This window comes from Arabidopsis lyrata (genome assembly GCF_000004255.2).
Source record: "Arabidopsis lyrata subsp. lyrata unplaced genomic scaffold ARALYscaffold_1, whole genome shotgun sequence".
In the NCBI taxonomy this organism is placed as follows: Eukaryota; Viridiplantae; Streptophyta; class Magnoliopsida; order Brassicales; family Brassicaceae; genus Arabidopsis; species Arabidopsis lyrata.
The window spans coordinates 15,841,660-15,867,906 of record NW_003302555.1 but is presented as its reverse complement, the minus strand read 5'-3'; the positions used below and the strand labels follow the sequence as shown (position 1 = coordinate 15,867,906).

The 26,247-nt window shown below is 38.0% G+C and overlaps 6 protein-coding genes across 11 annotated transcripts; 3 read left to right on the top strand and 3 right to left on the bottom strand.

Moving 5' to 3' along the window:
• Nucleotides 1–297: 297 nt before the first annotated feature.
• LOC9329861 (UDP-rhamnose/UDP-galactose transporter 6) lies at nucleotides 298–2,724 on the bottom strand. Of its 2 annotated transcripts, none has more exons than XM_021012850.1 (6): nucleotides 2,531–2,724; nucleotides 2,004–2,212; nucleotides 1,729–1,913; nucleotides 1,440–1,640; nucleotides 1,182–1,343; nucleotides 298–852 (listed from the first exon to the last, which is right to left on the bottom strand). In XM_021012850.1, exons 2-6 carry the CDS (start codon nucleotides 2,131–2,133, stop codon nucleotides 523–525), a joined length of 1,008 nt encoding a protein of 335 aa, XP_020868509.1. In that variant the 5' UTR covers nucleotides 2,134–2,212; nucleotides 2,531–2,724; the 3' UTR covers nucleotides 298–522. The 2 variants fall into 2 exon arrangements, with proteins under 2 accessions (XP_020868509.1, XP_020868508.1); XM_021012849.1 differs by having other exon boundaries at nucleotides 2,004–2,221; nucleotides 2,531–2,698.
• Nucleotides 2,725–7,874: 5,150 nt separating this feature from the next.
• On the top strand, nucleotides 7,875–9,679 carry LOC9329860. Its single transcript, XM_021012861.1, has 3 exons — nucleotides 7,875–7,974; nucleotides 8,247–8,839; nucleotides 9,375–9,679. The coding sequence occupies exons 2-3, from the start codon at nucleotides 8,313–8,315 to the stop codon at nucleotides 9,442–9,444; spliced, it is 597 nt and encodes a 198-aa protein (XP_020868520.1). The 5' UTR covers nucleotides 7,875–7,974; nucleotides 8,247–8,312; the 3' UTR covers nucleotides 9,445–9,679.
• A 707-nt stretch (nucleotides 9,680–10,386) lies between these two features.
• LOC9327133 (light-harvesting complex-like protein OHP2, chloroplastic) lies at nucleotides 10,387–11,608 on the top strand. Its single transcript, XM_002893752.2, has 2 exons — nucleotides 10,387–10,863; nucleotides 11,321–11,608. The coding sequence occupies exons 1-2, from the start codon at nucleotides 10,454–10,456 to the stop codon at nucleotides 11,433–11,435; spliced, it is 525 nt and encodes a 174-aa protein (XP_002893798.1). The 5' UTR covers nucleotides 10,387–10,453; the 3' UTR covers nucleotides 11,436–11,608.
• Nucleotides 11,564–13,920, bottom strand: LOC9327132 (putative methylesterase 14, chloroplastic). Its single transcript, XM_002891024.2, has 5 exons — nucleotides 13,333–13,920; nucleotides 12,555–12,794; nucleotides 12,319–12,462; nucleotides 12,076–12,210; nucleotides 11,564–11,977 (listed from the first exon to the last, which is right to left on the bottom strand). The coding sequence occupies exons 1-5, from the start codon at nucleotides 13,582–13,584 to the stop codon at nucleotides 11,705–11,707; spliced, it is 1,044 nt and encodes a 347-aa protein (XP_002891070.1). The 5' UTR covers nucleotides 13,585–13,920; the 3' UTR covers nucleotides 11,564–11,704.
• Nucleotides 13,921–18,276: 4,356 nt separating this feature from the next.
• On the bottom strand, nucleotides 18,277–21,728 carry LOC9329859 (regulator of nonsense transcripts UPF3). Its single transcript, XM_021012835.1, has 13 exons — nucleotides 21,439–21,728; nucleotides 21,093–21,199; nucleotides 20,800–20,994; nucleotides 20,614–20,693; nucleotides 20,373–20,471; nucleotides 20,171–20,276; nucleotides 19,974–20,074; nucleotides 19,632–19,863; nucleotides 19,408–19,551; nucleotides 19,220–19,306; nucleotides 19,005–19,120; nucleotides 18,863–18,920; nucleotides 18,277–18,758 (listed from the first exon to the last, which is right to left on the bottom strand). Exons 1-12 carry the CDS (start codon nucleotides 21,576–21,578, stop codon nucleotides 18,882–18,884), a joined length of 1,446 nt encoding a protein of 481 aa, XP_020868494.1. The 5' UTR covers nucleotides 21,579–21,728; the 3' UTR covers nucleotides 18,277–18,758; nucleotides 18,863–18,881.
• Nucleotides 21,729–21,961: 233 nt separating this feature from the next.
• LOC9327131 (immune-associated nucleotide-binding protein 9) lies at nucleotides 21,962–23,899 on the top strand. 5 transcript variants are annotated; one of them, XM_021012844.1, is made up of 6 exons: nucleotides 21,962–22,071; nucleotides 22,340–22,596; nucleotides 22,705–22,979; nucleotides 23,067–23,231; nucleotides 23,307–23,441; nucleotides 23,538–23,899. In XM_021012844.1, the coding sequence occupies exons 2-6, from the start codon at nucleotides 22,350–22,352 to the stop codon at nucleotides 23,742–23,744; spliced, it is 1,029 nt and encodes a 342-aa protein (XP_020868503.1). In that variant the 5' UTR covers nucleotides 21,962–22,071; nucleotides 22,340–22,349; the 3' UTR covers nucleotides 23,745–23,899. The 5 variants fall into 5 exon arrangements, with proteins under 5 accessions (XP_020868503.1, XP_020868507.1, XP_020868506.1 ...); XM_021012848.1 differs by lacking the exon at nucleotides 21,962–22,071 and adding an exon at nucleotides 22,082–22,193; XM_021012847.1 differs by lacking the exon at nucleotides 21,962–22,071 and adding an exon at nucleotides 22,082–22,227.
• Nucleotides 23,900–26,247: the final 2,348 nt, after the last annotated feature.

Sequence of the window (26,247 nt, the reverse complement as noted above, 5' to 3'; positions counted from 1 at the left end):
ACAGCTGATTTAAGTTTGCAAATAAGGAACGCAGCTCACCTCCAATTTTTCAGCATCCTCCCTTGGAGAATATATTTTGGATTAAGTTTTGGTTTTACTCTCTTGCATTTTCAACCAGTACCTCTGAAACCTCTAGATCTAGATACTTATATTCACACAGATATCTGTTTTTTCAAGACAATAATCTAGGGGTCTAGGTGGTTTGTCAGATAACCAGACCACTGGTCTTCCGATGGCCTGAACACATAAGAGCATGTGCAGCATGTAGTATGATTATCGGTAATAAACAACCCTAGATAAAAAAAAATGAATTTCTTATTGCAATATGGGAAGCCGTGCGTTGATGTAACTTGATTCCGCAAAAATGCATTACAAAAATCTCAATCGTCTGTATGAGAAAAATCGCTTTCTTTCGCACTAAACCAAAATTTAGCACGAGAATCATAAATTAAACTAAAAAAAAAGAACAATTCAAAACAGAGATGTAACTATGTGATGTTCCTGATAATTTACTACTTACTACTAGGCTTTGTCTTCGTTGTCGTCCGAATCCGAAGCAGCTCCAAGTTTCTGTTGACGGGTCGTTGGAAGAGAATAGTTTCGTCGCTCTTTGCCTCCTGGCTTCGAAGAGGCATTACCGTACCAGATCATACCCAGTACTGCAATTATCATTCCAACAACCACGTGCAAGTTTAGACCTTCTCTACCAAAGAAGAAGAAGCCCATTATCAGCACTAGGATCGTCTTCATGTGTCCTAGGACTTGGAACGACACAGCCGTGAATCTCCCAATGCAGATGAACTGGCTTAGGTTGGTTCCGATCGCTATTGTGCACGACAGGGTTATAAACAGCTGCAGAATTCAAGAACAAGTTAGGTTCAAATGAGTTTATACCGTGTGGGATCAACGCGATCTGGCCTTAAGAGAGCATAGAGAAACAGTTCTTAAGTTCAGTAAAAAATGCATTGTAACAAGGTAGACTCATATGGAATCTGCTTGGCTCAGTATGCTGAGTCTAAACACGGTTGGAACCAAACAACAAAAATACAAAGAGACTATCACAAGATTCATAAGGTAGTGCCGAATATTATTGGCATTGACATAATGACGCGATTTAGTTTTGCGAGGAGAGTCAAGTATGAGACTAGGTGATGTAACTTATTGAGGTTTATGGCACTTACCACTGAGACCAAGTTGTAGTCGTACATGTCTACTCTTTTTTCTGTCAGCCAATAATCAAGAAATGGGCCAACTACCAGCAATGTTGCAGCTTGGGCTGGAGCGGTATGTCCCAATAGGTTGAATGAGTTAAGCGAGTACTTGCGCTGAAGGTAATGTACATACTGCATCATGTAAAAACCACACCATTATTAGTTTTGTGTTAAACAAAGGAACAATATGTTATTTCGTAAGAGCACGAATGCTTTAAGAACACTTACGTATTGTTGCAGAGCAGTACTCCACACGGCAACGAAAGCAGCTACAAAGCCTTTAGTGTTTACACTAACATCAGTAACAGTGCAAACACCAACACCCACAAGAACCAATCCTATGCTAAGCTTTGTGTCTCTGGAGTAACGAATCTTATCGAATACCATTTCCAACAAACAGGATACAGGAATCATACTGAGCTTGGCAATCTGACACGCAAAAAACAGAACACCATGAAATCGCGATAAGATGTTTTTCTTTGCGCAAAGGTACAGAGCTAGATGGTGTCTCTATTACCTGATAAAAACCGACAGAGTTCCACATAAGACTGACATTCATTCCAACAATCGAGAAATTCGCAAACAGAATAAATCTCAAAAGCTCCGTAAACGGAAGATGAGAAGGCTGAATGTAACCAAGACATCTTAAAACAATCGTCATCAGAGTCGTTGTAGCGAAATGTAAACCGGTTAAGGTTGTAGCTGCAGCGAGTTTGCAACACAAAAAGTAAGAAGAACAGCTTCAGGTTTTAAAGAATAAGGCTTCAGTAAGAACAAAAGAGATCATCTTACCAAAGCTATAACCATAAGTAGCCATTAAAGCTTTATTAACAATGATGATACCAACAGAAGTGACGACATTGAACATCCACGCAGCTGCATCTACTGCTGCCTTCTTATCAGCTTTACTCACAGGAGCCATTTTTTGATCTTTCTCTCTTCCTCAATCAGTGAATCTCTTACTTCTTCAATCTCCCATTCTCCAGAAGACTCACTTTCCGCTAAAGAATCTAGAAAAGAATCAAGAGTCATGAAGCTATCACAGAATCGAAAATCGTAAAACCAAGAACTAGCCTCAAACTCATTGAATTCGATCGCGATCGCAAATCAACAGTATATTTGAATGTAGTACGATTCGACCAATTTCGATCAGATCGGATCCGGCACCGGAGATTGGAATCGGAACGAATTTTTCATTAGATCTAAGATGATAGATCAATAATCTCGACAAAGCAATTCACTGATTGAAATCAAATCTGAGGAGAGGAAACAAATTGAAGAGAGAAGAAGGAGAATCGGAGGATACGGCGTGGAGTTACCTTGAGAGGAGAAAAACGGAAGAAGATAGCAAATCGGAAATGAATCGTGCGGAGATGATCGGAGCACCGGCGAGAGTGGTAGAAATCGGAGGTAATCTGAAAAAGGCAGTTGGGAAGCGTAGGGCTCGTGGAGCGAGAAGAGAGAGTAATGTTTAAAGCAAATTCGTTATTGTTATTTATTTTTTAAGTTTTTATTTCTCAATTTTCATATTTGGAATACACAGTTTTTTTAAAAACGTATCTAATTAGTATATGTGTTGGTGCAAATAAATATTAAAAGATGTTTTTAGTCATGAGATCATATACAGTATAATGCGAGCCAAAATCATAAAGAGAGATTTAATTGGTTCAAAAATCCAAAATTTTCTTATAAAATATATATATATATATGTTTGATATAATTCATGTTTGATTATCACTTTAGTAGTCATTTAAGAACGAAACTATGTCATTTATCTGGACCATGTGCATGAAATGATTATTAGGTACACGATTATAACATTTTAGTTACAAAATTTATTGTATGTAAATGTATTATCTGGAGTAGGCCTGGGCGTTTAATCCGAAACTAAAAATCCGAACTGGATCCGAACCGAAAAAATCGGATTAAAACCCGAACCGCATCCGAGAGAATAACCGATCGGTTATTGATTTTTATATCCATCGGATATCGGATAATACCCGATTTGATCCGATATCCGATGGGTATCCGAACACATCCGAATTCTCCTCTAGAACTCCAGTCCCTAGCAATACGAGATCAACTTCCCTTATTTCGATTTTCCTTGTAATACGGGATCCATTTCCCTAATCTTAATTTTCCTACTTCTTTATTCTTTAGGATGTTATGGTTTACTTTCGTTTTAAAACTTTGATGTATTGGCATGGTTTTATACTTTTATGTCTCATTTTGGTTTCGAAACTCTATGGTTTGATATGGTTTCATGTTAGTTCAACTAGTCAATTCAGTTTTGTTTTGCGGTTTTCAGATTATTCAGATTATTTTTAGATTTTTTGGTTAAATTGGATATTGAATATCATATCCATACCGATCCAAAATCCGAAATATCCAAACCGAAATCGATCCGAATTCTATAATTATCCGTACGGATATTAGAATCTATATCCAAAAAAACAAAATTCGAAAAAACCGATCCGAATCCGATCCGATAACCGAACGCCCATGCCTAATCTGGAGTGCGAGAACTGTTTTTGTATTTTTGTTTTGTTTTTTTTTAAATGATTAATTCATTGATCATGGAGCCAAAACATAATGATGTACAAATTGTAGTAAGGAAGTTAAAGAGAAAGCGAAAACCAGAGCCAAACTAGTGGTTGTAAATCAAAACAAAAACAAAGAAACAAAGTTTGTGATTTAGATGTTTCCCATAAAGAGGGGTGATGCTGCAAACCATTTATGGAGTAGATTACTAGTAGTACCGGTCCGGTAAAATTCAAGACCAAATACGAAAAAGATTGGGGCTTTTTAAAAAATAAAAACTGCTATTTTTTTTATTAATTATGAGACATTCATAAATTTTATTTATTATTTTTTCTAAAACTTTTTTTTTTTTTTGTTGAAATGTGTAATTTATATTTCAAAGTGGGAAATATTTACATTGTTAAAAAGAAATAGACTACAACAGAGCTTAGGAAGAGAATAAAAAAACAGAGCATGCTTGTGACGTAGAAGAAACAGAGGACCCGGAGTCTTCTATGGCTTAACCATGAGCCACCGTTGCAGCAACAGTCGTAGACATGGCTTGATGGGGTAATCCAATGATGAGATTCTATTACGAACCAGCTTCTCACTATGGCGGATCAATTGAGCTATTTGCAGACCTCCATTGTTGTGGATGCGAGTGTTGCGTTCGCGCCATAACACGTAAATACTAACCTGGAAGCATAGCCGGAGCAGTATGTCCCGAAGCTTGTCTCCCGTATGGCTCCGAATTGCAGCCACTGTCTCTTCCCAGTCCGGAGTTAAATTATGGCGAAGCAGTTTCCCGGCTAGCGATGACCAAAGCATGTAGGAATACGGACACGCAAAAAATAAATGATCGCGAGTTTCATCCATTTCACCACAGAACACACATGGTTGATGTTGTCCCCATAGGCGCATTCGATCCCCTGTTGACAAACGGTTTTGGATTGCAAGCCAAGAGATGAAACCACATCGCGGAATCCCTTGACCAAACCAAATGAGATTTCTCCAGGGCACTAGTTGGTGACGTTCCCGAACTTGTTTCCATGTTTTAAAGGATTGGAACTGGTCCGTGAAGGCGTTCACATCAACTCTCCATAGAAACCGGTCCGTACCTCGAGAGACATGAGGTATAGGGGCAGCTCGTATGGCGTGCAGGAGTGGGTAGAGAGAGGCTGATCTTGTACGGTGCAGTTTCCAGCCTTGGGGGCCTGTCGCCTCCTTGACTGTTGCGTGTAGTGGAACACCTAATTGTCGAGGTCCCGCGGGGCCAATAATGGCGAACAAGCAGCCCTGCGGCAGCCATGAATCAAACCAAAAAGACGCAGTGTCCCCATTACCAATCTCCACGCGAATGAATGGTTTGATGTCTTCCCTAAGCTTTAGAAGCTTTTTCCAAATCCAAGAACCCAGAGTTGAGCTTGGAGCTGACCAGAAAGACCCACCCTTCATCAAATTTGTCTTAGTCCAAGCCACCCAAAGAGAGCCCGATAGTGTAAATAACCTCCATATTAACCGGTAAGCAAAGACACGAGAAACATCACGCAATCTTCGCAGACCCAGACCTCCTTCCGCCTTTGGCTTACAAACCTCCGTCCAAGCTACTTTAGCCCTCGTCGAGACATTAGGATTACCCGACCAAAGAAATGCTCCACACATCCGTTCAATTTCTTCAAAACATCTTGCCGGCAATCGAAAAACAGAGCACCAGAAATTGGAAATGCTAGCTATTACCGAAGAAATTAGCTGCAACCGTCCCGCATAAGATAAGTGCTTATTGGTCCATGAGAGAAACCGAGAACGAATCTTGTCAATAAGAGGTGCATAGTCATGTGCCGTCATAGATTTTGTTGTGAGTGGCAATCCCAAGTAACGAATAGGGAGAGATTCCTTGGGGATGCCATGAGAAGCAGCAGCTTCCAATAATGCATTATTTATTCTCCCACCCACATAGATCGCTGACTTGGTAGTGTTAATATGTAGACCCGACATCCGTGAAAACTCATCAAAGACCCGAATGGTTTCTTGTAAAGAGGAAGGACGCCCGTCAGTAAATACCATAATATCATCGGCAAAACTTAAATGAGTGACATGAACATGATCGCAGCGAGGGTGTCTGCCTATGGCGCTACGGGATGCTGCACAATTGAGAAGCCGAGATAGAACATTTTGTACCATTACGAATAGGTACGGGGATAAAGAACAGCCCTGACGAATCCCTCTACTACTTGGGAAGAAACCCTCAAGCTCGCCATTAATAACCACAGAGAATGAGGCGGTAGAAATGCAGGCATTAATCCATCTAGTAAACACTTCCGGGAACCCTAGCGCCTGAAAAATAGACAGAATAAAAGACCATTGTATCGTGTCAAAAGCCTTCGATATGTCAAATTTTATAGCACTTCGAGGGGCAATCGATTCCTTGTGGTAGTCTTTCACAAGCTCTGTAGCTAAAAGAACATTCTCCAATAGTAATCGCCCTTTAACAAACGCACTTTGATTCGGCTCAATAAAATCCGGTAAGAGCAGCTTTAATCTGTTGGCCAATATCTTTGATACCACTTTATATAACATGTTGCAGCAGGAAATCGGTCTATAATCTTTTATCGTGGAGGAGGCAGCTCCTGGATTTTTAGGAATAAGAGCAAGGAGAGTAGCATTAACCGAACGCGGCATTTGGCCAAAGAGGAAGAAAGACTGCACTGCAACCACAAAGTCTGACCCTATTACACTCCAGGCTGCAACATAAAACTCCTTTGTGTATCCATCCGGTCCGCATGCTTTACCGGAAGGCAGTGAAAACAGAGCTTTTTGAATTTCCTCACTAGACACCGGTGAGACTAGCTCAGAACAGCGCGAGGAGGAGCATCTGTAGTTCAGCAAGCTTCTTAGGGAATCCAGTGGAATCTCGTCAAAGTCGTCAACCTCTCGCTGAAGGAAATCCCGGAAATGACGGGCTGCTTCAGCTTTTATCGCTGTCGGTTCAGTAAGGACTTCGCCTGACTCCAATGTGAGACTTCGCACTGCATTTCGTCATTGTTTATTAATTATGAGGTTTTTTACTAATTAAGGAGTATTTTGTTAATTATGAGGTTTTTCTGCTAATTTTGAAATTATTTTTTGCTAATTTTGGGGCGTTAAAAAAAAAGAATATTCTCCACAAAAATGGGCCTCAAAAATATGAGGCTCAATACAAATGTATCCTACAAATTAGTGCAGGGTCGGACTTGTCACGAACACACGAGAATATAGTGCAATCGAGATAAGATATTGATTACGGATTAGCTTGTGAATTTGCTAGTATGATGATCGAATCCGTTCCGGTGAATCATAGCATCATATGAGATAAATTGTCGTTTGATGTTAGGAAATAGGCAGGCAAACAAGAGATGATCTCTTCAATCTTCATACATCTGATTCATCGCATAAAACATATGTTTATAGCTATCTCTAACCACGCATTCGAGTACTCGTCGATAGTCGATTATGCATAGCTAACAAAGTAAAAGAAAAACCACACTGGGCATCCTTTGGCCAAACTACCACTTTGTTATTATAACAAAGTGTTTTCTAATTTGATCGCACATATGTAGAGTCAAGAATTGTGGTCTGAAATCATCTATGCCTTGGCTCCATAATAACTGATCTTGTCCCTTTGAATCATTATGGAAGGGATAATAAGCTCATATTTGTGCCAAAAATTTTCTAAACCACACTAAAATTTTAAATCTATTGTAAAAGTCAACAAAAGAGGCAAACGTAAATGTCAATAATATACGTATACACATGCGTTAAACGTTACGTTAATATGAAGTTCACGTCACTATGTACGCATAATAATTTACTTTTTACGTTTATATAAACGATCGAATTCGTTCGTTGTAAAATCACAATTCGCATTGCTTCAATTAGAAGAGAAGTAATAATCTCTCTCTCATCTCTTTATTTTCAGTATTCTGATCTTTCTGCAAATATAAATTCTTTCTCCATTATTTATATTTATATAAACTATAAAATAAAGTAATTATTTATAACAAAATCATATAATTTTAATATTAAATTAAAACTGTAAAAATCTAATATTATTATATATAAAAGTAAAAGATTATTATATGTGCTTTGCTTTTTCCATCACAAAGGAAACCAAACCAACAAGGCCCATCAATTTTTCAAATCTCTCGTTCCTCTCACTATCTGTCTCGCCGTTACTCTCTTTACGCTGCCGCCGGCATTCTCTCCGGTACGTCTCTCAGATCCATCCGGTGAATCTTCACCATCCTCGTTTCTTCTCCATTTAATTACCCAATCTCAAAAATCATTTATTTTTCTAAATCTGAAGATAAATCACACTTACGAAGTCTTTTAGATTCCAAAGCATTATCTTGAACTTGTCATAGATTTAGTTTCTGATACTGAATCAAGCCTCTTTCTTTTTCCTGTTTTCTGGGTTTTTTAGTCGAATTACATAACTATGATTCAACTAATGATTTTGATTTATGAACTTTGGTTTAGGGGTTTGAAGTGTGTGTACAAAAAATAAAACTGTTGTTGGAATGTGCAAATGAGACATTATTGGAAATGTTATTTGCAGCAGAAGGAGGAGGATTCTTCTCTTCATCAGCTTCTGGTTATAGCAATGGTTTAGCCCTTCTTCTATTAGGTCAAAAGAATGAACAAAAGCCTATCAAGGTCTCATCATCACAATGGAACCATTATCATTTAGTGGTTGAAGAATCTGATACCGGGTTTCGGTTAGATTCGTCTAAGAATTGGCTCTCTTGTGCCTGCACTTCACTTATATGTTTTGGTCGAAAATCCGAAAAACTTGAAAGTCCATCTGATATTCGAGTCAGCCCGTCTAACTCTTCGGTTTATCGCGAGGGGAAGAAGGATGAGGCAGTGGCACCGAGTGTGGAGTATAATTGTGAAGTTACTAATAGGTTTGCACTTAAAAGCAGCTTGAAGAAGCGGTCATTTAGCGATGTTGTGATTGGTGATGATGATGTGAGTAGAGATGGTGTGGTGGATCATACAGATAGAAGGAAAGTGCAGTGGCCTGATACTTGTGGTATTGAGATTGCTGAGGTCAGAGAATTTGAGCCTAGGTATGGATGCTTTCTCTTATGATAGTAGATTCGGTTTGATCAATCTTTCCATGTGTAGCTAGCAGATGTAAGTTCTGGTTTATGTTGGAGTAGGGAATAACCTGTTTTCCATAACTGCAGATACATCTCATAGGAAAAAAACTGCTGGTTAAAATGATTTTGGGAACATCTTTTATCATGATCTTACCGCAATCTTCCATGTAAACTTAAGCTCCCAGTGTAGTAGAGTGAGATGTACTATTAATAACACTCTAGATCATGAATAAGCAACAGTTTAATAGATCCACAAAGTCTGTAGCTCATTCTTGAATAGAAACTACTCATAACTTCCTTTAGTAGACTAGTTATGATTATTCTTTGCCACAATGGTTTTTTGGTTCTTAAGAAGTTAGTTGTGTTGAAATTGTGTAATCATTCGCGTTTTCGTCTTTCTTTTCTCTTGCTCATACGTATACCAAGTATCATCATTGCTTCTTTTACGATTCCATTTTATGGTGAACTTGTCAAAAACATTGTGATCTGATTGAATTTGCAGTGAAGTTGATGAATCAGACGATGAGTTTCATCATGGAAGTGGAAAAAGCTGTATGTGCACAATCATGTGACCCATTGGAAGTTAAAGATTGGTTGCAGAAAACAAAAGGCTTTCCATATAGTTGATGCAGCTGCTCTCTTATCATGTGCACTTTTGTTATTATATATATAAAGAGACAGGATTTGCAAAAGATTGGATAAGAAGAGCAACTTTTGGATGTGTAGCCACTTGATTTGTCAATTTTGTGCTGTATTTTAGATTATTCTATGTACATCAACATCTCTCTATGCTACCCTGTCCAGTAATGATAAAATCCACAACACAACTTTTGGAAAAGAAAATCCAATTAAAAATTGGGAGCTTGGATTTTGAACTGAACCTAGATTTTTGGTTCGGTTTCGATTCTCTTGGCAAAACCGATCGGCTAATTTCAATTTGGGTTCGGTTATCCAAGAATTTTGGATTGGGTTGGGTCGAACCGATCGGTTTCTTGGGTGATTGTTTTTTTTTTAATAACTAGATTATACCAAAATTAGATCGGTTTTCACCGATATCCGAATTTAACTGAACCAAATTACCTGAACTTAACTAGAAATATCCAATTTAACCGAATTACAAAAAAAAAAATCAAAACCGAAATTAACCGAGAATAGAAACAAACCGACCGAATTTCTTATCGTTTAATTTCGATAACTTTTTTTTTTTCTTTTTTTTTTTCTTTTTTTTTTTTTTTTTTTTAAATTTCGATAACCCTCTAGAAATAATTTGATGATCGAAAAAATTGGCTCATTTCGGTTCGTTTAACTGAAATAATCTCAGTTAAAAAATCCAATATTAATTCTTCGAAATTTGAAGTTAATTAAAAATTTACTCAATCATCATGACTTGGTTTTAGGCTTTTAGCTTCAAGTCAAACAAGTAGTTAAAAACTATTACCACGCGCCATCAACGCGCGTGGGATGATTCCAAAAGTACCATTTGCGTTTAAGCTTCAGACTTGGCCAAATCACATCCACAAAGACATTACCAAAAGACAGAACCAAAGCTTCGAAAATCAGACAATTCAACTAAACGAAAAGATGTCAGTAGCTTCACCGATTCAATGTATCAGGATTCTAAATCCATCATCTTCCTCTTCTTCATCTTCTTCAACAGCTTCGTCGTCTTTTAGATTCTCATCGACGACTAAGCCATGTGTATTCATCATCAGATGTTCTCAGACAGAAGGTCCTTTAAGAAGGCCCTCGGCTCCTCCAACTCTCCGGGAGCCGCAAAAACCTGTTCCTCCATCGCAGCCCTCTTCCGCTCCTCCTCCTCCTCCCCCGCCGCAGAAAGCTGTGGCTGTTGATGGGAAGAGTGTAACTACGGTGGAGTTTCAGAGACAGAAGGCTAAAGAGCTTCAAGAGTACTTTAAACAGAAGAAGCTTGAAGCTGCTGGTCAAGGTCCTTTTTTTGGTTTCCAACCCAAAAATGAGATCTCCAATGGAAGGTACTTCCTTTACTTAAGCTATGATCTCAATTCTTGAATTTGAGTGATGGGTCCTAATTGTTTTGCGGGTTTGCTTGTGTTTAGTGTTTCTTCATAAACTTATATGCATCTTGATGCTATATGATACAATACTTTGCAAAAGATGTTCTTGCCACTTCAAGACCTGATCTCAATTGCATTTGTTGATAGCTTTGGTTCTTAAAACAATTTACTGGTCATTGATGTTTCTTTAGTTAAAGTTTCACACTTGATGAGTTCTGTCTTGAATGTTTTTACCCAATTTGCCTGTGCATTTGTCTTAGGTAGACAAAACACTCAATCGCATCTGCTGCTTCCTTATAATTATCGATGTTTGAATGTATCTAGTTCTTACTAATGCACACACAAGAATTGTGGTTGATATAAGAATTAGTTGGTACTGCCTAGACATGAGATATCTCTGTGTGTTTGTTTGCAGGTGGGCGATGTTTGGTTTCGCAGTTGGAATGCTCACAGAGTATGCAACAGGATCAGACCTTGTTGATCAAGTTAAGATCCTTCTCTCGAATTTCGGCATTGTAGACTTGGAATAATAAGAGTGTTGTTATATATAGACAGACCCTTTTCTCTCTTGTCTCCTATTCCTCTTCTTGTTTATTGTTCTTCCTGTATATGTATCTCTAAGATTTTTAAATACAGGGCCATTTGTGTATCCAATCACTTTATCTTCAAATGGTATAAATACGATCTTGTATCGATTCTAGAATTGCATACAAAAGGTTTTTTGAGGATTAAATAAAAGTGTATTCTCGTTTTAAAAGTATAATCAGTATTCTCTCCTCCAAAGAATCTCAGATCTTTGTTAAGGAATCTGTGCAATCTCGAGAAGAATTTTGTGGAGAGATTGAGGCTTTGAGAAGAAAGGACAATGATCACTTCCTTTGATCTTGAAGACTCCTTCAGGGCTGTTCTCTCTCACTACCTTCTCTTGAACATCTGGTGAGAGCGCATGGTCATCTAGTGTCTGGACATAGAATCTTCTCCCTTTCCCGTATCTTTCTGCGGTCAGAGATAGCTTCTCCATCATTGGTCCGAGTGGTACAGGTCGCATTGAGATCATTGCCAATGCTATATCCTGCAAAACCATAAACCAAATCACTTAAAAAAGTTGCAGAATTTTGCTAATTACCAAATGCATATGCACAATTCAAGAATTAGAGTTTTGGAGTGTACCTTGTTGGGTGATTGATTGAAATACAAGCCTTTCATGTGTGGTTTCTCAAACATAAACCCCGTAGGAGGCTTGTTTTTTCCATTCCCATAAATCAAGAACTGTGACTCTTTCATGAATCGCTCTGCGGAACCAAGCTGCAGCAGTGTAGACAGTTTCTCACAAATGTGAGCACAAAAGTACAAAGACTACATCGCGCTTTTCTCTAATGCATGACAGATATGAACTCAAAGAGTGTTTATTACCTCTTCAGAGAAAACATCAAAGGGTCTTTGGCCATCAGAAACCATGGTTGCACATACAAATATAGCTTTTGAGATTTTCTCTGGAAACCGCTCTAACGCATATGAAATGGACGCACCTCCAGTACTATGACCCACTAGAATAACCTGCATAAAACAACAAACTCGTTTCTCATTGCCTCATTCCTCCAATCAAATGGTTTATAATATTCCTCCAAACAAAGAGAGCAAGCTCTAACCTTCTCTTCTTCAGGGAGGTTTTCAAGGAGCTCGATCAACGGTCTTGAATATTCCTCCAAGGTAGAGACACTGTTTGTGTCCGTCATATTAAATCCACACCCAGTGAGGTCAACTGTAGTAGGAGACAGTCCTGACTCTTCCAATGAAGCAACCATCTTGTACCAACACCATGCCCCAAATCCTTCACCGTGCACCAAAACAAATTTCTTCACTATCAAGCTCTCTGAAAAATCAGGTACCTGAAGAAGGAACATAGATTCATTGCTCTAACATCTGAAAGCTAGTTTATAACAATACCATCATCAATCTATATAGCAAAGACAAGGTGTGACAGGAACAAACAATCAGCAAAGACGATCCACTATCGAACAAAGTGATGCAACTTCAATTCTTTCATAGCAAGCCACTTTATGAGTTGTGGCTAAAGACACTCAATAGTTTTATAGCTCATCTGGTCCCAACACAGTGTCAGTATCAGACTGAAGAACATTTCTTTTCATGATAAAGTTAACATTTCCAACAGATAAGTCAGAAATCTTTCAACACTTTTTCACTTCTCTTTTCTAATTTTAACAAAGATTCTTCTCTTCCTCTACTTTTTATAGTAACCAAAATATAGAAAAAGTTCCCAAACAATCATTAAACCAGCAAAAAGGCAAAGACTCAGTCGAAACAATCATTAAATCATATAAAAATGAAAACTTTGAACTTTTCAAGAAAAAGATTGAAACTTTTTTATAAGTGTAGAGAAGATTCAGAATCAGTAGTGATTTTTACCTGCTTGCCATTAGAAAACGGGTCAGAGAGAGTTCGTTTCCTAGTACTAGTAGACCCGACTCGTCTAGACATAGATCCATCAAATCTCTGAGAAAGCTGAGCTTGATGAATCGCCATGGAAAGAGCTCGACGATGCAACATCTCTTCATCAGCAAGTAATTTCCTCTGTGACCGATTCATTCGTTTGCTCTTAGATCCTCCTCCTCCATCTTTGCTATCTTTCTTCATCATTGAGATTATCTTGTTACCCATCTTTCCAAATCAAGAACCCAGAAGGGAACTTCTCAAGAAAATGGAAGTTTTTCGAGAAAGTCAAAGTTTTTAAAGAATAGAGGCTTCTTGGCTCTAGATGGGATCAGCATATAGGCTTGTTACTTCCAAAGAGAGAGAGAGAGAGAGTAGGTGAAGAAGCAATCGGTCATTAATTGTGATAAATACAGTTCATTGTGAATTTTGTACCACCGGAAGAAAAAAATAAAACAGAGGATAGAGACAGTTTTGGACAAAGTTAGTTGAGGTTGTAGATTTGTAAGAGATTTCCTCAATCTCTTGTAAGATATGAGTTCACACTGTTGCTTCCTGAGACTGTTAACATTATTTTACTATCTTATGATTTTGGTGAGAATTTCTAAAAATTTTGACCTTTCTTAGTCAACATACTTCATTTTCTTCTCTTAAGTCAACATATATACTTGATTTCATTGTAGTCTCAAGTCTGTATATAAATATCACATGTGACATGAATCTCATTTTGTTACTTTGTTTCAAGTTGGGGATAGTCTTTCTATTTTCACCATTATGTACAAAATAAAATGAAAAAAGAAGAAGCATTTAGAGTATATGAAAGGTGAAATTGTGTCATAAGCTACAAGGTTTATGTCTTAAAAACACATGTGTAGTTAAGCACAAAAACATGAGTAACTGCTAGTTGAAAGGGGATTGCATTTCCTTCTCACTGTCGTTTGTTTTTTGTTCTCCTATTCTCTAGTTCTAGATTTTTTTTTTTCTAGACTGATTATACATAACTCAATCCACTCGCTGCCAAAACAAAATATATAACCTCCCCAATCAACACCAACCTAAGAGTTGTTGGTCTCCTAAACTATTGCACTGGTTCTAAATCATTTATCTTGATTTTGTGTATAGGAAACTTGTCAAACTTCCACATATACTAATTTTGTTGATGATGTTTAGTTTCTAAATTCGCCACAACAGAAATTTTTGACGCATAGTTTAGTTAGTTGTGAAGACGTAGTTGCTGTCTGATGAAGTTGTTGAATGAGTCAAGAAGTAATACCCTTGTTCTAAAAATCGGCCGCCTAGCCCCTGATCGGAGGAGCACCGCGGCAATTTTGTCCAAATCGGCCTGGACCGCCTAGGCGGCCGCCTAGCCCGCCTAGACGGCGCCTAGCCCAATTTTTTTTTTTTTTTTACTTTTTTTTTCATCTAAAATTCAAAACGTCCTACTTATGTTCGTAATTTGTATAAAAATCATAAATTTGAAATTAAAATCTTGTTTTCATGTGTTTAATACAATTTTAAAAACAATATTATATAAATTTCTTAATTATAATGGATTAATATGTTTTTAAAATATTAAATAACTCTAAAACTAATCCCCGATTAATCCCCGTGTAATCCCCGATTTTCTTGCTAGGCGCTAGGCGCACCCTCACCGCCCGACTAGCGCCTAGCGATTTTTTGAACACGGAGTAATACAAGATTTTGTCTGATGGAGTTACTGAATGATTCAAAAAGTAATTCAAGATGCTGTTGTTTTTGTGTGAGTGTCGGTTTCTAGAAGGTTTGAGAAAATATGTTTGGAGCGTGTTTAGAAGATGAATCACAAAGGAAAAAAGACTTAAAGAGATTTGGAAGACTTGATGAAAGTGGAGTTTGATGAGAAAAAAGAAAAGTATAAAAGAAAATTTATTTTTCCTTATGGAAATTGGAAATCTTCTCCTATGGTGATTAGGAATTCGTTTTGACTATATAAGGAGGAGTTGAGGATGTCTTTGAGAGGCAAGAGAGCTGAGGGATAGAGACAAATCATTGAGAGCTTTCTGAGGGTATGTGCTACATAGTTTCGCGGTTTTGTGCGACATAGTTTCGCGGTTTGATGCTTGTGTTATCAAGCTTATTTATCTGTTGGTGTAACGTTCGTGTGTGACGGTTGGTCCAGAGACTTGAAGAATTGAAGTCTAGATTCAAAGGGAGTTTAGCTCAGGATTTGGTTATCCTGATTAAATCTAGACTCAGGGGGAGTTTAACTAAGGGTAGAGATTATCCTTAAGGTTTCACGTTATAGAAGGGAGCGGTAAATCAAGAGGGTTGTGCTTGTTTTACGCGTTTGCGAATTGGTTGTAATTTGCTTTCATGTTCTAGTGAAATCGAAATCTGGACTTGGTCCCGGGAAGTAGGAAAAACCGAACCTCGTTAACAAAGTTCTTGTCTCGTTTGCTTTCTGCAATTTATCTTACCCCATTTGTACTTATAATTGGTATCAGAGCAGGTTCTCGATAGAGATTTAGTCTTGTTTCGGGTAGATCAAGCGTGAGGTTCAAGAAATCGTTCAGGAAGTAAGACAGAGTTTGATATCAAGATTGATGGAGATATTGAGTTTGCCATTCAAGAAGCGCTTCTCATGGAATGAGGGAGACAAATCTCTTCACGGGTTTAGGGCTAATGGAAAAAGAGAAGAGTTGGGCAATTCATCAAATGGCATACAATGTTTTGTGTGCAAAGGTTTTGGACATGTGCGTTTTGGAATGTGCGAATTTGCTGAAGCCTAAGAAGAAGTAAATTATTATGAATAACTCTGAAACTGATTCAGATGATGGTGAGGAGTTGAAGAGTTTTGTGGCGTTTACAACCTTTGAGTCAACATCTGTAGTAGGAGGTGTATCAGCGTCTATGTCAACATTTATGATGTGAGATTTCGTGGTCCTACATGTTATCATTGTGGAGTTCAAGGGCATATTAAGAAGAATTGTTTCAGATTCATTCGAGAATTCAGTCATGAAGGTTTAAGTCGCACCAAGATTTGGGTTAAGAAAGATGATTTCTATGCAGGTGGTGTACTAAGCTATCAACCTTGTCTTGCAAAGCGGGGAGAATTTTCCAAGCAGTTTTGACCATGTTGTGACTCATTCTGGGGGAGAATGATGATGTTTTTCATGATGTTGTTTTGGAGTTAGAATTGTTGAGTTCACAAACATAGTCAAAAAGGGGGAGATTGAAGATGTAGTTGCTGTCTGATGAAGTTGTTGAATGAGTCAAGAAGTAATACAAGATTTTGTCTGATGGAGTTACTGAATGATTCAAGAAGTAATTCAAGATGCTGTTGTTTTTGTGTGAATGTCGGTTTCTAGAAGGTTTGAGAAAATATGTTTGGACCGTGTTTAGAGGATGAATCACAAAGAAAAAAGGACTTAAAGAGATTTGGAAGACTTGATGAAAGTGGAGTTTGATGAGAAAAAGGAAAAGTATAAAAGGAAATTTACTTTTGCTTATGGAAATTGGAAATCTTCTCATATGGTGATTAGAAATTCATTTTGGCTATATAAGGAGGAGCTGAGGACGTCTTTGAGAGAGGCAAGAGAGCTGAGGGATAGAGACAAATCATTGAGAGCTTTCTGAGAGTGTGTGCGACATAGTTTCACGGTTTTGTGCGACATAGTTTCGCGGTTTGATGCGACATAGTTTTGCGGTTTGATGCTTGTGTGATCAAGCTTATTTGTCTGTTGGTGTAACGTTCGTGTGTGATGGTTGGTCCAGAGACTTGAAGAATTGAAGTATAGACTCAGGGGGGAGTTTAGCTCAGGGTTAGGTTATCCTGATTAAATCTAGACTCAGGGGGAGTTTAGTTAAGGGTAGAGATCATCCTTAAGGTTTCACGTTATAGAAAGGAGCGGTAAATCAAGAGGGTTGTTCTTGTTTTACGCGTTTGTGAATTGGTTGTAATTTGCTTTCTTGTTCTAGTGAAATCGAAATCTGTACTTGGTCCCGGGGAGTAGGAAAAACCGAGCCTCGTTAACAAAGTTCTTGTCTCATTTGCTTTCTACAATTTATCTTACCTCATCCGTACTTACAAGATGACGAATATCTTTTAAGGGCTAAAGTAAATATCTTTTATTGGGGTAACGTGGATTTGAGTTTGGGTTAGATTTATGGGGCTTAGTAGATATATTTTATTGGGGTCACTATTACAAACTTCAGAAAACATGTTAAACAATTATATTTTATGGAATTTTATGGGGGCCAACTGACTCCCCTCCTTCTCATATGCCTCCGCCCTTGGCACTAGGTATGATTCAACTCGCTTAAATCTTTAGATTTGATCCCGGTAAACCGCTCTTGCTATATGATCTGAGATTCTCAGATTCGGATTGGAACTTGTCGTTCCATTGCAACCCTTTGAGCTCTTTAAGCACAACGGTGTATAGATTGTTGAGAAGATAATCGGTTGTATCTGGACTGCTATATGGAGTTCCAAAAGAGATGAGTCCACAATAAGATTTTTCAGGAGAAAACTGACTCAGTTATTTCATGTCAATGAGTCTTTGAATAAGTTGGTTGAGGCAATCATTAGATATAAAGATTATCCTTGTGTTTGAATTTGGATACAAGAGGCTGACATAACCAATTTCGTGATCAAATATTTGAAAACTAACCTAAAATGCCACAAAATACAAAAGAAAACTAACCTAAAATAAATTTTGAATATGCTCAATAACCTAGCAACAAAAATTTATTTGCATTATATTGGAGTTGGTGGCTTGGTGCAGACGAAAAGACAAAGTTAGTTGGAGACTTTTAATTTTAATTTTGGTAAAAGAGATAAAAGGTGACAAGTGATAACCATTGTGAATCGATAAACAGTCGCTAGATGTATCTTGTTGTCTGTTGGTGACATGTAAACAAACCATTCTTTTGGTGGCTTAATCAGATGAAATAAACCAACTTCCACAAGAAAATATTACTTAGCAAGAAATTAACTTCACAGTAATCAAACTATTATATGGTTAAAATCGTGCAATCACGTACTAAGGCCTCTCAGGAACCCAAAATAAAACCCGACACACTGTATTTCCCGCTCCCTATACACTTTGACTTTATTTTCATTACTCAGACTTGGGAGTAAGTTCTCACTTCTCACTCACTTGTCTGTAACACCGCACAAGCCAAAAGGGGGGATGCAGGTACCATGAACCGCAAACGAGTCTTTTCTTGTCTCTCTCTCATAAATCTTGAGCTGATTCCTACTTTGAGAACGGCCTCTTTTATGTGCAATACTACGACTTACGACATTGGACCAAAAGTCTCCAAAACCCGAGTGATGTTGATAGTGTTACTCCCCATTTCGATTGAGATCTATAGATTCCCATTCAAGGACAAAATCCATTGGAATGGCTCATATATTTAGCCTGAAAGGTCAGAACAATCATAAAACTGTGTTGACAAACCCATCCAATAGTTCAAGAAGAAGAAAACAAACTGATGTTCAATGCTGAGAGTAATAGAAGCTTACCACAATGTTATGTAATATATCAAGTACCCAATGATGGTTTTTGAATCCACATTTGCTTCTGCAACACAGTAAAAATGAATCTTCCAAACATGGTTATAAGAGGACATTAAGGTGTAGTAAAAAAGGCTTTGGTTTGGCTTGCCTCTTGTGAATTGGGACCACCACCACCACCTCTCCGGGAGGTTTTACCCTCACCAGTCATCAACTCTTCTTTTCTATTGCGACCTCCAACACGGCGACTAGAATGTCTGGCAGAACCTGGATAAAGTCGAAAGTTTTGGCAGAACCAACATCACTTTTCTTTATTAATAATGACACAAGGCACATTTTGCATTCTCCAACTTCAAATGAACTAACCATTCTCAAGAGTGTGTCCACCAGAGGAGTTCACCACTTCTCCAGATCTTTGAGAGAACATCCTGTCTTTCACTTCTCCATTGTTTCCTGTAAGAACATATACCAGAAGAGTTGAGATGTCATGGAGGAGACGCAACCATGAAAATGAAACTAATTACTTAATTAATGGTCAACAACAGAAACAGAACCTGCTGAAGATAGTGGTTGATCCTCACTGATATTGGAGCCATCACGACGAAGAGGAGCCCACACAACACGATCAGGTCTGTCCTTGTTTCTTGTACGCCTCTCTTGCTTCTCACTGATGGTACCAGAAGCATGATAATCTTTCCCTGCAAATGGACCATCTATTTGAATTATCAGCCCAACTTGGGAAGCAAACATTCTGACTTAAATCCTATTGCTTTATAACCTGCTCGAGTGTTGGCTGGCCGAGGAGGTCGTTTGTAGTTTTCAGCTTCTGAGGGTTCCACTCTTTGCTCAGGCTGGACAAAAGTGGAAGACTGGCTCGGTCGTGAGTCACTTTTCATAAGTATTCCCTTGATCAATCTCCCACCAACATCACTCTTCTGATTCTGTCTTGAAGCCGTGGAGTTTCCAGAAAGAATAGTTTCAATATGCTGTTCCGGTTGTGGTGGAGGGTTCTAAAAACACCATTAACGAATGAGAAATTTTACATGGCTTATAATTCTGTCTACAACTATCAAAATACAAGACAGTCTGCACAACTTTCTTAAACAACAAAAAAGCTTACATCAGAATTGTCCCGGTCTTTTGACTTCAGGAGCAAAATCTTTTTCTTCCCAGAATCCATAGTCAATGCGATCCCTGGGAGAGAGCTATCAATGACAGGGGCTGCAATTGAGTAGCATAAAGACAGAGAGTTAAAAGTGGCCTTTAAAAATCATGTGATTAGCTAGTTAGGAATAACTACAGCTGTTGATTTATTACCAGTTTCATTTCCACTTGAATTTGACTGACGATAATCTGGCTTAGAGCTGCTGACGTCTGCTGTAGTCTTCCGAGGCACGTTCTTTGAACTGTCTTTTTCCACATACTAATATATGAAAAGTAAAAGATTTATAACAAAAAATTCTCCATAAGGTAACAGTCGAGTAAAATGGCAAACCACACTAAATAGTGAGAGACACACCTTTTTCTTTTCAGAGTTTCGTTTTGAGGGCCTTGAACTCGGCTTGTTTGCAGAGACTACTCTGGCTCTTCTACCTCCTCTTCGAACATCTGATAAACCCTGTTGCTTGAACAGAAACCAGAGATCAACAATAGAAGTTCCATTTTCGAATGGATAAACTACAAAGATATTCATACCAAGAAAGCTCTGATATTGCACTAGGTAGACTAAGTGAAAAAGTAAAAACGTAAGCATAATGTACCTGGGATCCCATCACAGTAGCACGTTTTTGACGTATGAATTCCATAAGAGGGGTAACAATGGGAGCCGCTTTTGAAGCACCTAAAGAGTGATTTTTTCTTTAGTAATTTCGATTAATTCATTAGAGAATAACCAACCTGGTCATATCGAAGAAGCATAAAAATGATTGCAAATACGAAACACGAACCAGACTGCTCAGCTTCTCTTCTTTCCAACTGGATTTCAGCACTAGGAAGATTCTCAACAGGTTGAGCAATCACCTTAAGGAACTCCAGATAATCAGGATCTTTACTAATAGACCCTTCACGAGGATCTTTCTTATCACACGGTTTCGGCACACGCTGAGAAGGCGCATATTCAACTACAGCCTTAAACTGAGCACCTAAACCAAAAGAAACCACAAATCACATCTCCGAATACACACATACTACTAAAAACACATGCAACCATCAGACAAAGACAGATTAAAAAGTCAAATACCCTTTTCATTAACAAACACATGCCCGTTGAAAAATGCAGCGAACTCATAAACATCTTCTGGTGCCTTGAAACTTACGTAGGCCCGTGAATACTTCTGATTTTTATAGCTGAGGAAACCACAAAAACAAACACACACACATCACTACAAAACTCAATACTAAGTATACTTTCACTAAATTCAACTAAGTAACAAGAATCTCTAACATAATCAAAGACAAAAATCTTCAATTTTCATCATCTTCTTCAATTACAAAAAAAATCGTAACCCTAAAATTAAACAACATTCATAGAAACCCAAATACGAAATTCAAGACCCAAATAGAACAGAGGAAAAAGAAACCCTAACCTGGACTTCCCAGGACGAAACGAAACCCAATTGTAACGATCAGCGAAACGAGGATCAATTTGAGATAAGAGATCGGACTGTGAAAGAGAAGGCGGCAAGTGACGAACAACCACCTTCTTCTTCTGCAAAGGTTCCTTCATCAAAAATTATTCAAAACCCTAAATTTTCCTTAGAGAAAGTCGCAAATCAAACACGAAGAAGAAAAGTGAAACACATCAAGACGCAATTTTGCCCTAATTTTTGTTTCCTCTCTTCCCTTTCCTCTGGAAAAGAAAAAAAATAACTCAGCTAAAAATAAAATAAAATAAGTAAGAAGAAAATTTCGAACCCGAAGACAAATCAATCTTCGGTCTACGTGGACTTTTTTATTTATATGGGCCAATATTGGGCCTTAATGGGCTTGTTATTGGGCTACCCGTAGTCTTCTCATCTAGACCGTAGGATAAAAGGCTGATAAACACATCGTACGGTTTAAAATCAATCTAATAAGTGATCCGCGTCGCAGGTGATAACTACGAGTTTGTTTCGCAGACGCTTCTGGTCTTGTCAGGTTTTACTGATTTCGTATAAATTGAGTCCAAAAAAGATATTTTGGTAAAGATTGTCGCTTTAGCTTCTCCGCTTTCCAAGCTAGTAATATTCTTTCGTCTCTATCTTATTTACTCGATTGCTTTTTGATCTGTTGATTCTGTGGTTTGATTTGATTCTTCTGGTTCTGTTTTGCTCTGTTTTTGGTGTTTAATTCTTCTTAACAAGTAAGTAATCTTCGATCGGAAACTTGAGCGTTTGGTGCGTGTAAGGTTCTTGCGATCGTCACTGTTTTGTTTGCTTTTTACTTGGATTTTGTGATTAAATCTGTCAAAGATTAGAACTTTACGTGACCCTTTAACTGATTTTTCAGATAAGGGTATATGAGTTTGTTGAAGATGGGTGGCGATATGATGGAAGATGATTGGGAATTTGCTTCATCGTCAAACCCTAAACGAACCCTAGTTCTTGTAGGCCGTACTGGAAACGGAAAGAGTGCGACAGGGAACAGTATCCTTGGGAGGAAAGCTTTTAGGTCAAGAGCTAGAACTGTAGGAGTGACGAGCACGTGCGAGTCACAGAGAGTTGTTCAAGAAGATGGTGATATCATTAATGTGGTTGATACTCCTGGTAAGCGTTTTCATTGGATTTGGAAGTCTAAATTTGATTCACTTTAGTCTATTTTTACTTTCTTGAATGTGATGTTAAGTTGTTAACCTGGTGAATTTTTTTGTATAGGTTTGTTTGATTTGTCCACTGCAGCTGATTTTATTGGGAAGGAGATTGTGAGGTGCATAAGTTTGGCAGAAGATGGGATTCATGCAATCTTGTTGGTATTCTCTGTTAGGCGGCTTGCTGAAGAGGAGCAAACTATTCTTAGTTTCTTGCAAGCACTATTCGGCAGTAAAATCGCTGATTATATGATCGTTGTTTTTACCGGTGGGGATGAGTTGGAAGAGAATGAGGAGACATTGGAGGAGTATTTGGCTGACTTTTGCCCTGAGTTTCTGAAAGTAAGCGAATTTGGCTATTTTCTTGAGTCTTTCATGAAGGATTTTTTTCAGCTTACTTAGGTATATTTGAATTGGTGTGGCTTGTAGGAAATTCTTGGGATATGTGACAATCGGGTGGTCTTGTTTAATAACAAGACTACTGATAAGCTCAAGAAAGCTGAGCAAGTTCAGAAGCTTCTCTCACTTGTTGAATCGATTGTCAAACGAAACAACGGAAAACCGTATACAGATGAGTTGTTCCATGAGCTACAGGTGAAATTGTTGCTTTCGCTTTTTAGAGTTATTCTGTTTTGAAGTAGAGTATCCTAACTGTGATTGCATTTTCAGGAAGAGGCTATCAAGCTAAGGGGCCAGAAAAAGGAGGTTGAAGCGCTGAAGGGTTACTCAAATAATGAGATATCTGAGTTCAAGAAGCAGATTGATATGTCCTATGACCGGCAACTTAGCCGCATCACAGAGATGGTAGCTGTTGTGTTGTTAATGCGGATCAAAAGCTTTTTCGTATACATTGATTAAATCATAACTATACAAGCTTTCTGCTTTCTTGTTGCTGTTCAGGTGGAGACAAAGCTGAGAGAAACGGCCAAGAGGCTGGAGCAGCAACTGGGTGAAGAGCAAGCCGCAAGAATTGAAGCGGAAAAGAAGGTAAACGAAGTTCAGAAACGGTCGAGCGATGAGATTAAGAAGCTCAGGGAGAATCTGGAGAGGGCTGAAAAAGAGACAAAGGAGCTCCAGAAAAAACTGGGAAAGTGCATCAATCTGTGATGCTGAGACTGAAGCTTCAGTGAAATCTGATAAGGGTGTTATTTATTCATGTCAATTATATGGTTTTTTTTGTTTATAACAGTATGGTTTTATCATTAAAGACTGTGTTATAAGTTTGCTTAAATCTTCCCTAATTATTGATCCAATTCGTCCAATTTTTCTGGTATAAACATGACGGGATCACTTATTCTTCGCTTGTCCGTACTCTTTCACGGTTTGGTCCTCGCTAGCGGGGAAGCTTCTTCGTCACCACATGACTCCGGATTGGGCTGACACTGTCACTGCAATTCAAAGCCTTTCGGGTGACTGCCTACGAGATATCCTCATTCGTTTGTGTTTTCAGGTAACTGTCTATATGCTATGGCGTGAGCGGAACACACGCATCCATGACAATGGTGGTATATCAGCAGCCCAGTTGATTCGCAATGGAGAGAAACTTATTCGTAATAGGATCTCATCCCTTGATTACTCGAAGAAACCCCACCGACGACTTTTGTTTCATCTCATAGCTCTGTTTCCGTTTTTAGCTCTGTTTTAAGCTTCTTCATATGTTCTATTTTCTGCCATTAGTGGCCTGCAAACAGTACTCGTGAGCTTCCTTTTCAAACTGATGTACATAACTCCCTATTTTGATATATAAATTACACATTCAAACAAAAAAAAAAAAAAAAATCTTTGGTAAGGCCCTCTTTTTAATATCCAGCAGATGGTTTTCTGATCATAGACAATGTCTTTAGTTACCTAAAGACGCATGCATGTATTCGATCTTTTGATGCTGGTTAAATTTTAATCAGTCTCTCTTTGGATAGAGTTTAGTCTTTGTTGTGTTGACTTGATGGGTTATGTTTCATCTCAATAAACTCATTCTTGGCTCGTTTTATCCTCTTGTGCTTCAAAGCCGCCTATCTTGCCAAATGCAAATGAAATGACTCCAAAACGCAACTAAAATAACACAACTATCTTGGAATTCTAAAGTTCAAGAAGAAGTCACAAATTAACCACTAAATGCAACAAAAAAAGAAATGAAACCACAAAAGATACATAAAGAAATACGTAAAACGGTAAATGAAAACATGAGACACAAATGTTTAGTTGTTCTCTTTAAACTTGAGAGTTCTGTAACTTTTCGCTATTGCAGATTTCACTAATTAAAATCATAATTATTGGTAGGAACTTTGCGCTACCACTTTCCTTCCACTGTTTTCAGTCAGTGGGAAATTTATCGCAGATTTCCTACCATTCTCGATTTCCTACAAAAATTTATTGACACACTTTTTCGTAGAAAGATGGTAGGAACTGTTTTTTTCCTACAATTATCCTACGTTTTACAATACTTATCCAAATAAGGAACACAAATCTTAGGGTTAACAAACATAGACTAAAAAGAAACGGGAAAATAATTACCCAATATACTTAACCGCAAAGTAGTATTTCCGAGACTCGTTCTTAGCTAAAGCGAAAGGTTGTTTTGTTTGGGTTTTCAGAATTATAAATAAAAATGCAAGTAATTTAAACGATTAAACTTATGAATTAAAGATATTGGGCATTAGGGTATTTCAGAGATCAATAAACAATGGAAACATGAGACAATGAATTCAACAATTAAGAACCGTTCTTGAATATGAACACATTTAGACTATTTCTCTTTCAAGACATTAATCCCTAAATTTGACTACTCGATTACTAAACTTTCACATGTAATATCCTAGTCAAATTCGCATTATCAAACAAGTTCATTTAGTTCACAATGCGTCATAACTTCAACTTTTGTTGGCTAGAAATACATTGCTCAATTCACATTCTTTCAGGCATTCTATCGAACACTTTTGATGCATAGAAAAACCTAGAATCTACAACAGGGTGATCAATCCTATTATAGCATTAAGAACATGTGAATCAAAGAACCTAGAGAATGAGAATTCCTAATAACAATCAATCCATTAATCCATTGAATCCCCTAATTAGAACCCTAAAACCCAATAGGATACCTACTCACACCTAGGAAAAGAGATAACAAAAATCAATGAAGAAAACATGATGAAATTGTAGAAATAACAAGAAAGGGTTTAGAAATCTTCTCCAAGTGTCAAGAGGATGGATTCCTTTGCCCAAAGTTGTTTACAAACCAAATAACAAAGTTTAGAACTGAAAAATATGAAAAATAATGTGTAAAGAGTCGAGCATAGGGTTTTAAAACAATAGGAAACGAGCCGGGTCGGATCTGGAGTGAATCGGGTCAAATCTGGGCCAAAAATACGTCTGGGAAAGGGATCGATCGATCCAAAGGAGAATCGATCGATCCCGCGTAACTGGAAACTGCTTCTCGTCCGTCAGAGGGATGGGATCGATCGATCCACAGGTGGATCGATCGATCTGGGTCTTCTGGTCTCCAACTCCGCAACTGCTTCAAATGCTCGCCAGAATGACCTATCTTCACTAATTCGGGTATAACTCTTGAATGCACCGTTAGATTTTATTCAAACTACTTGGAACCTCAAGCTAA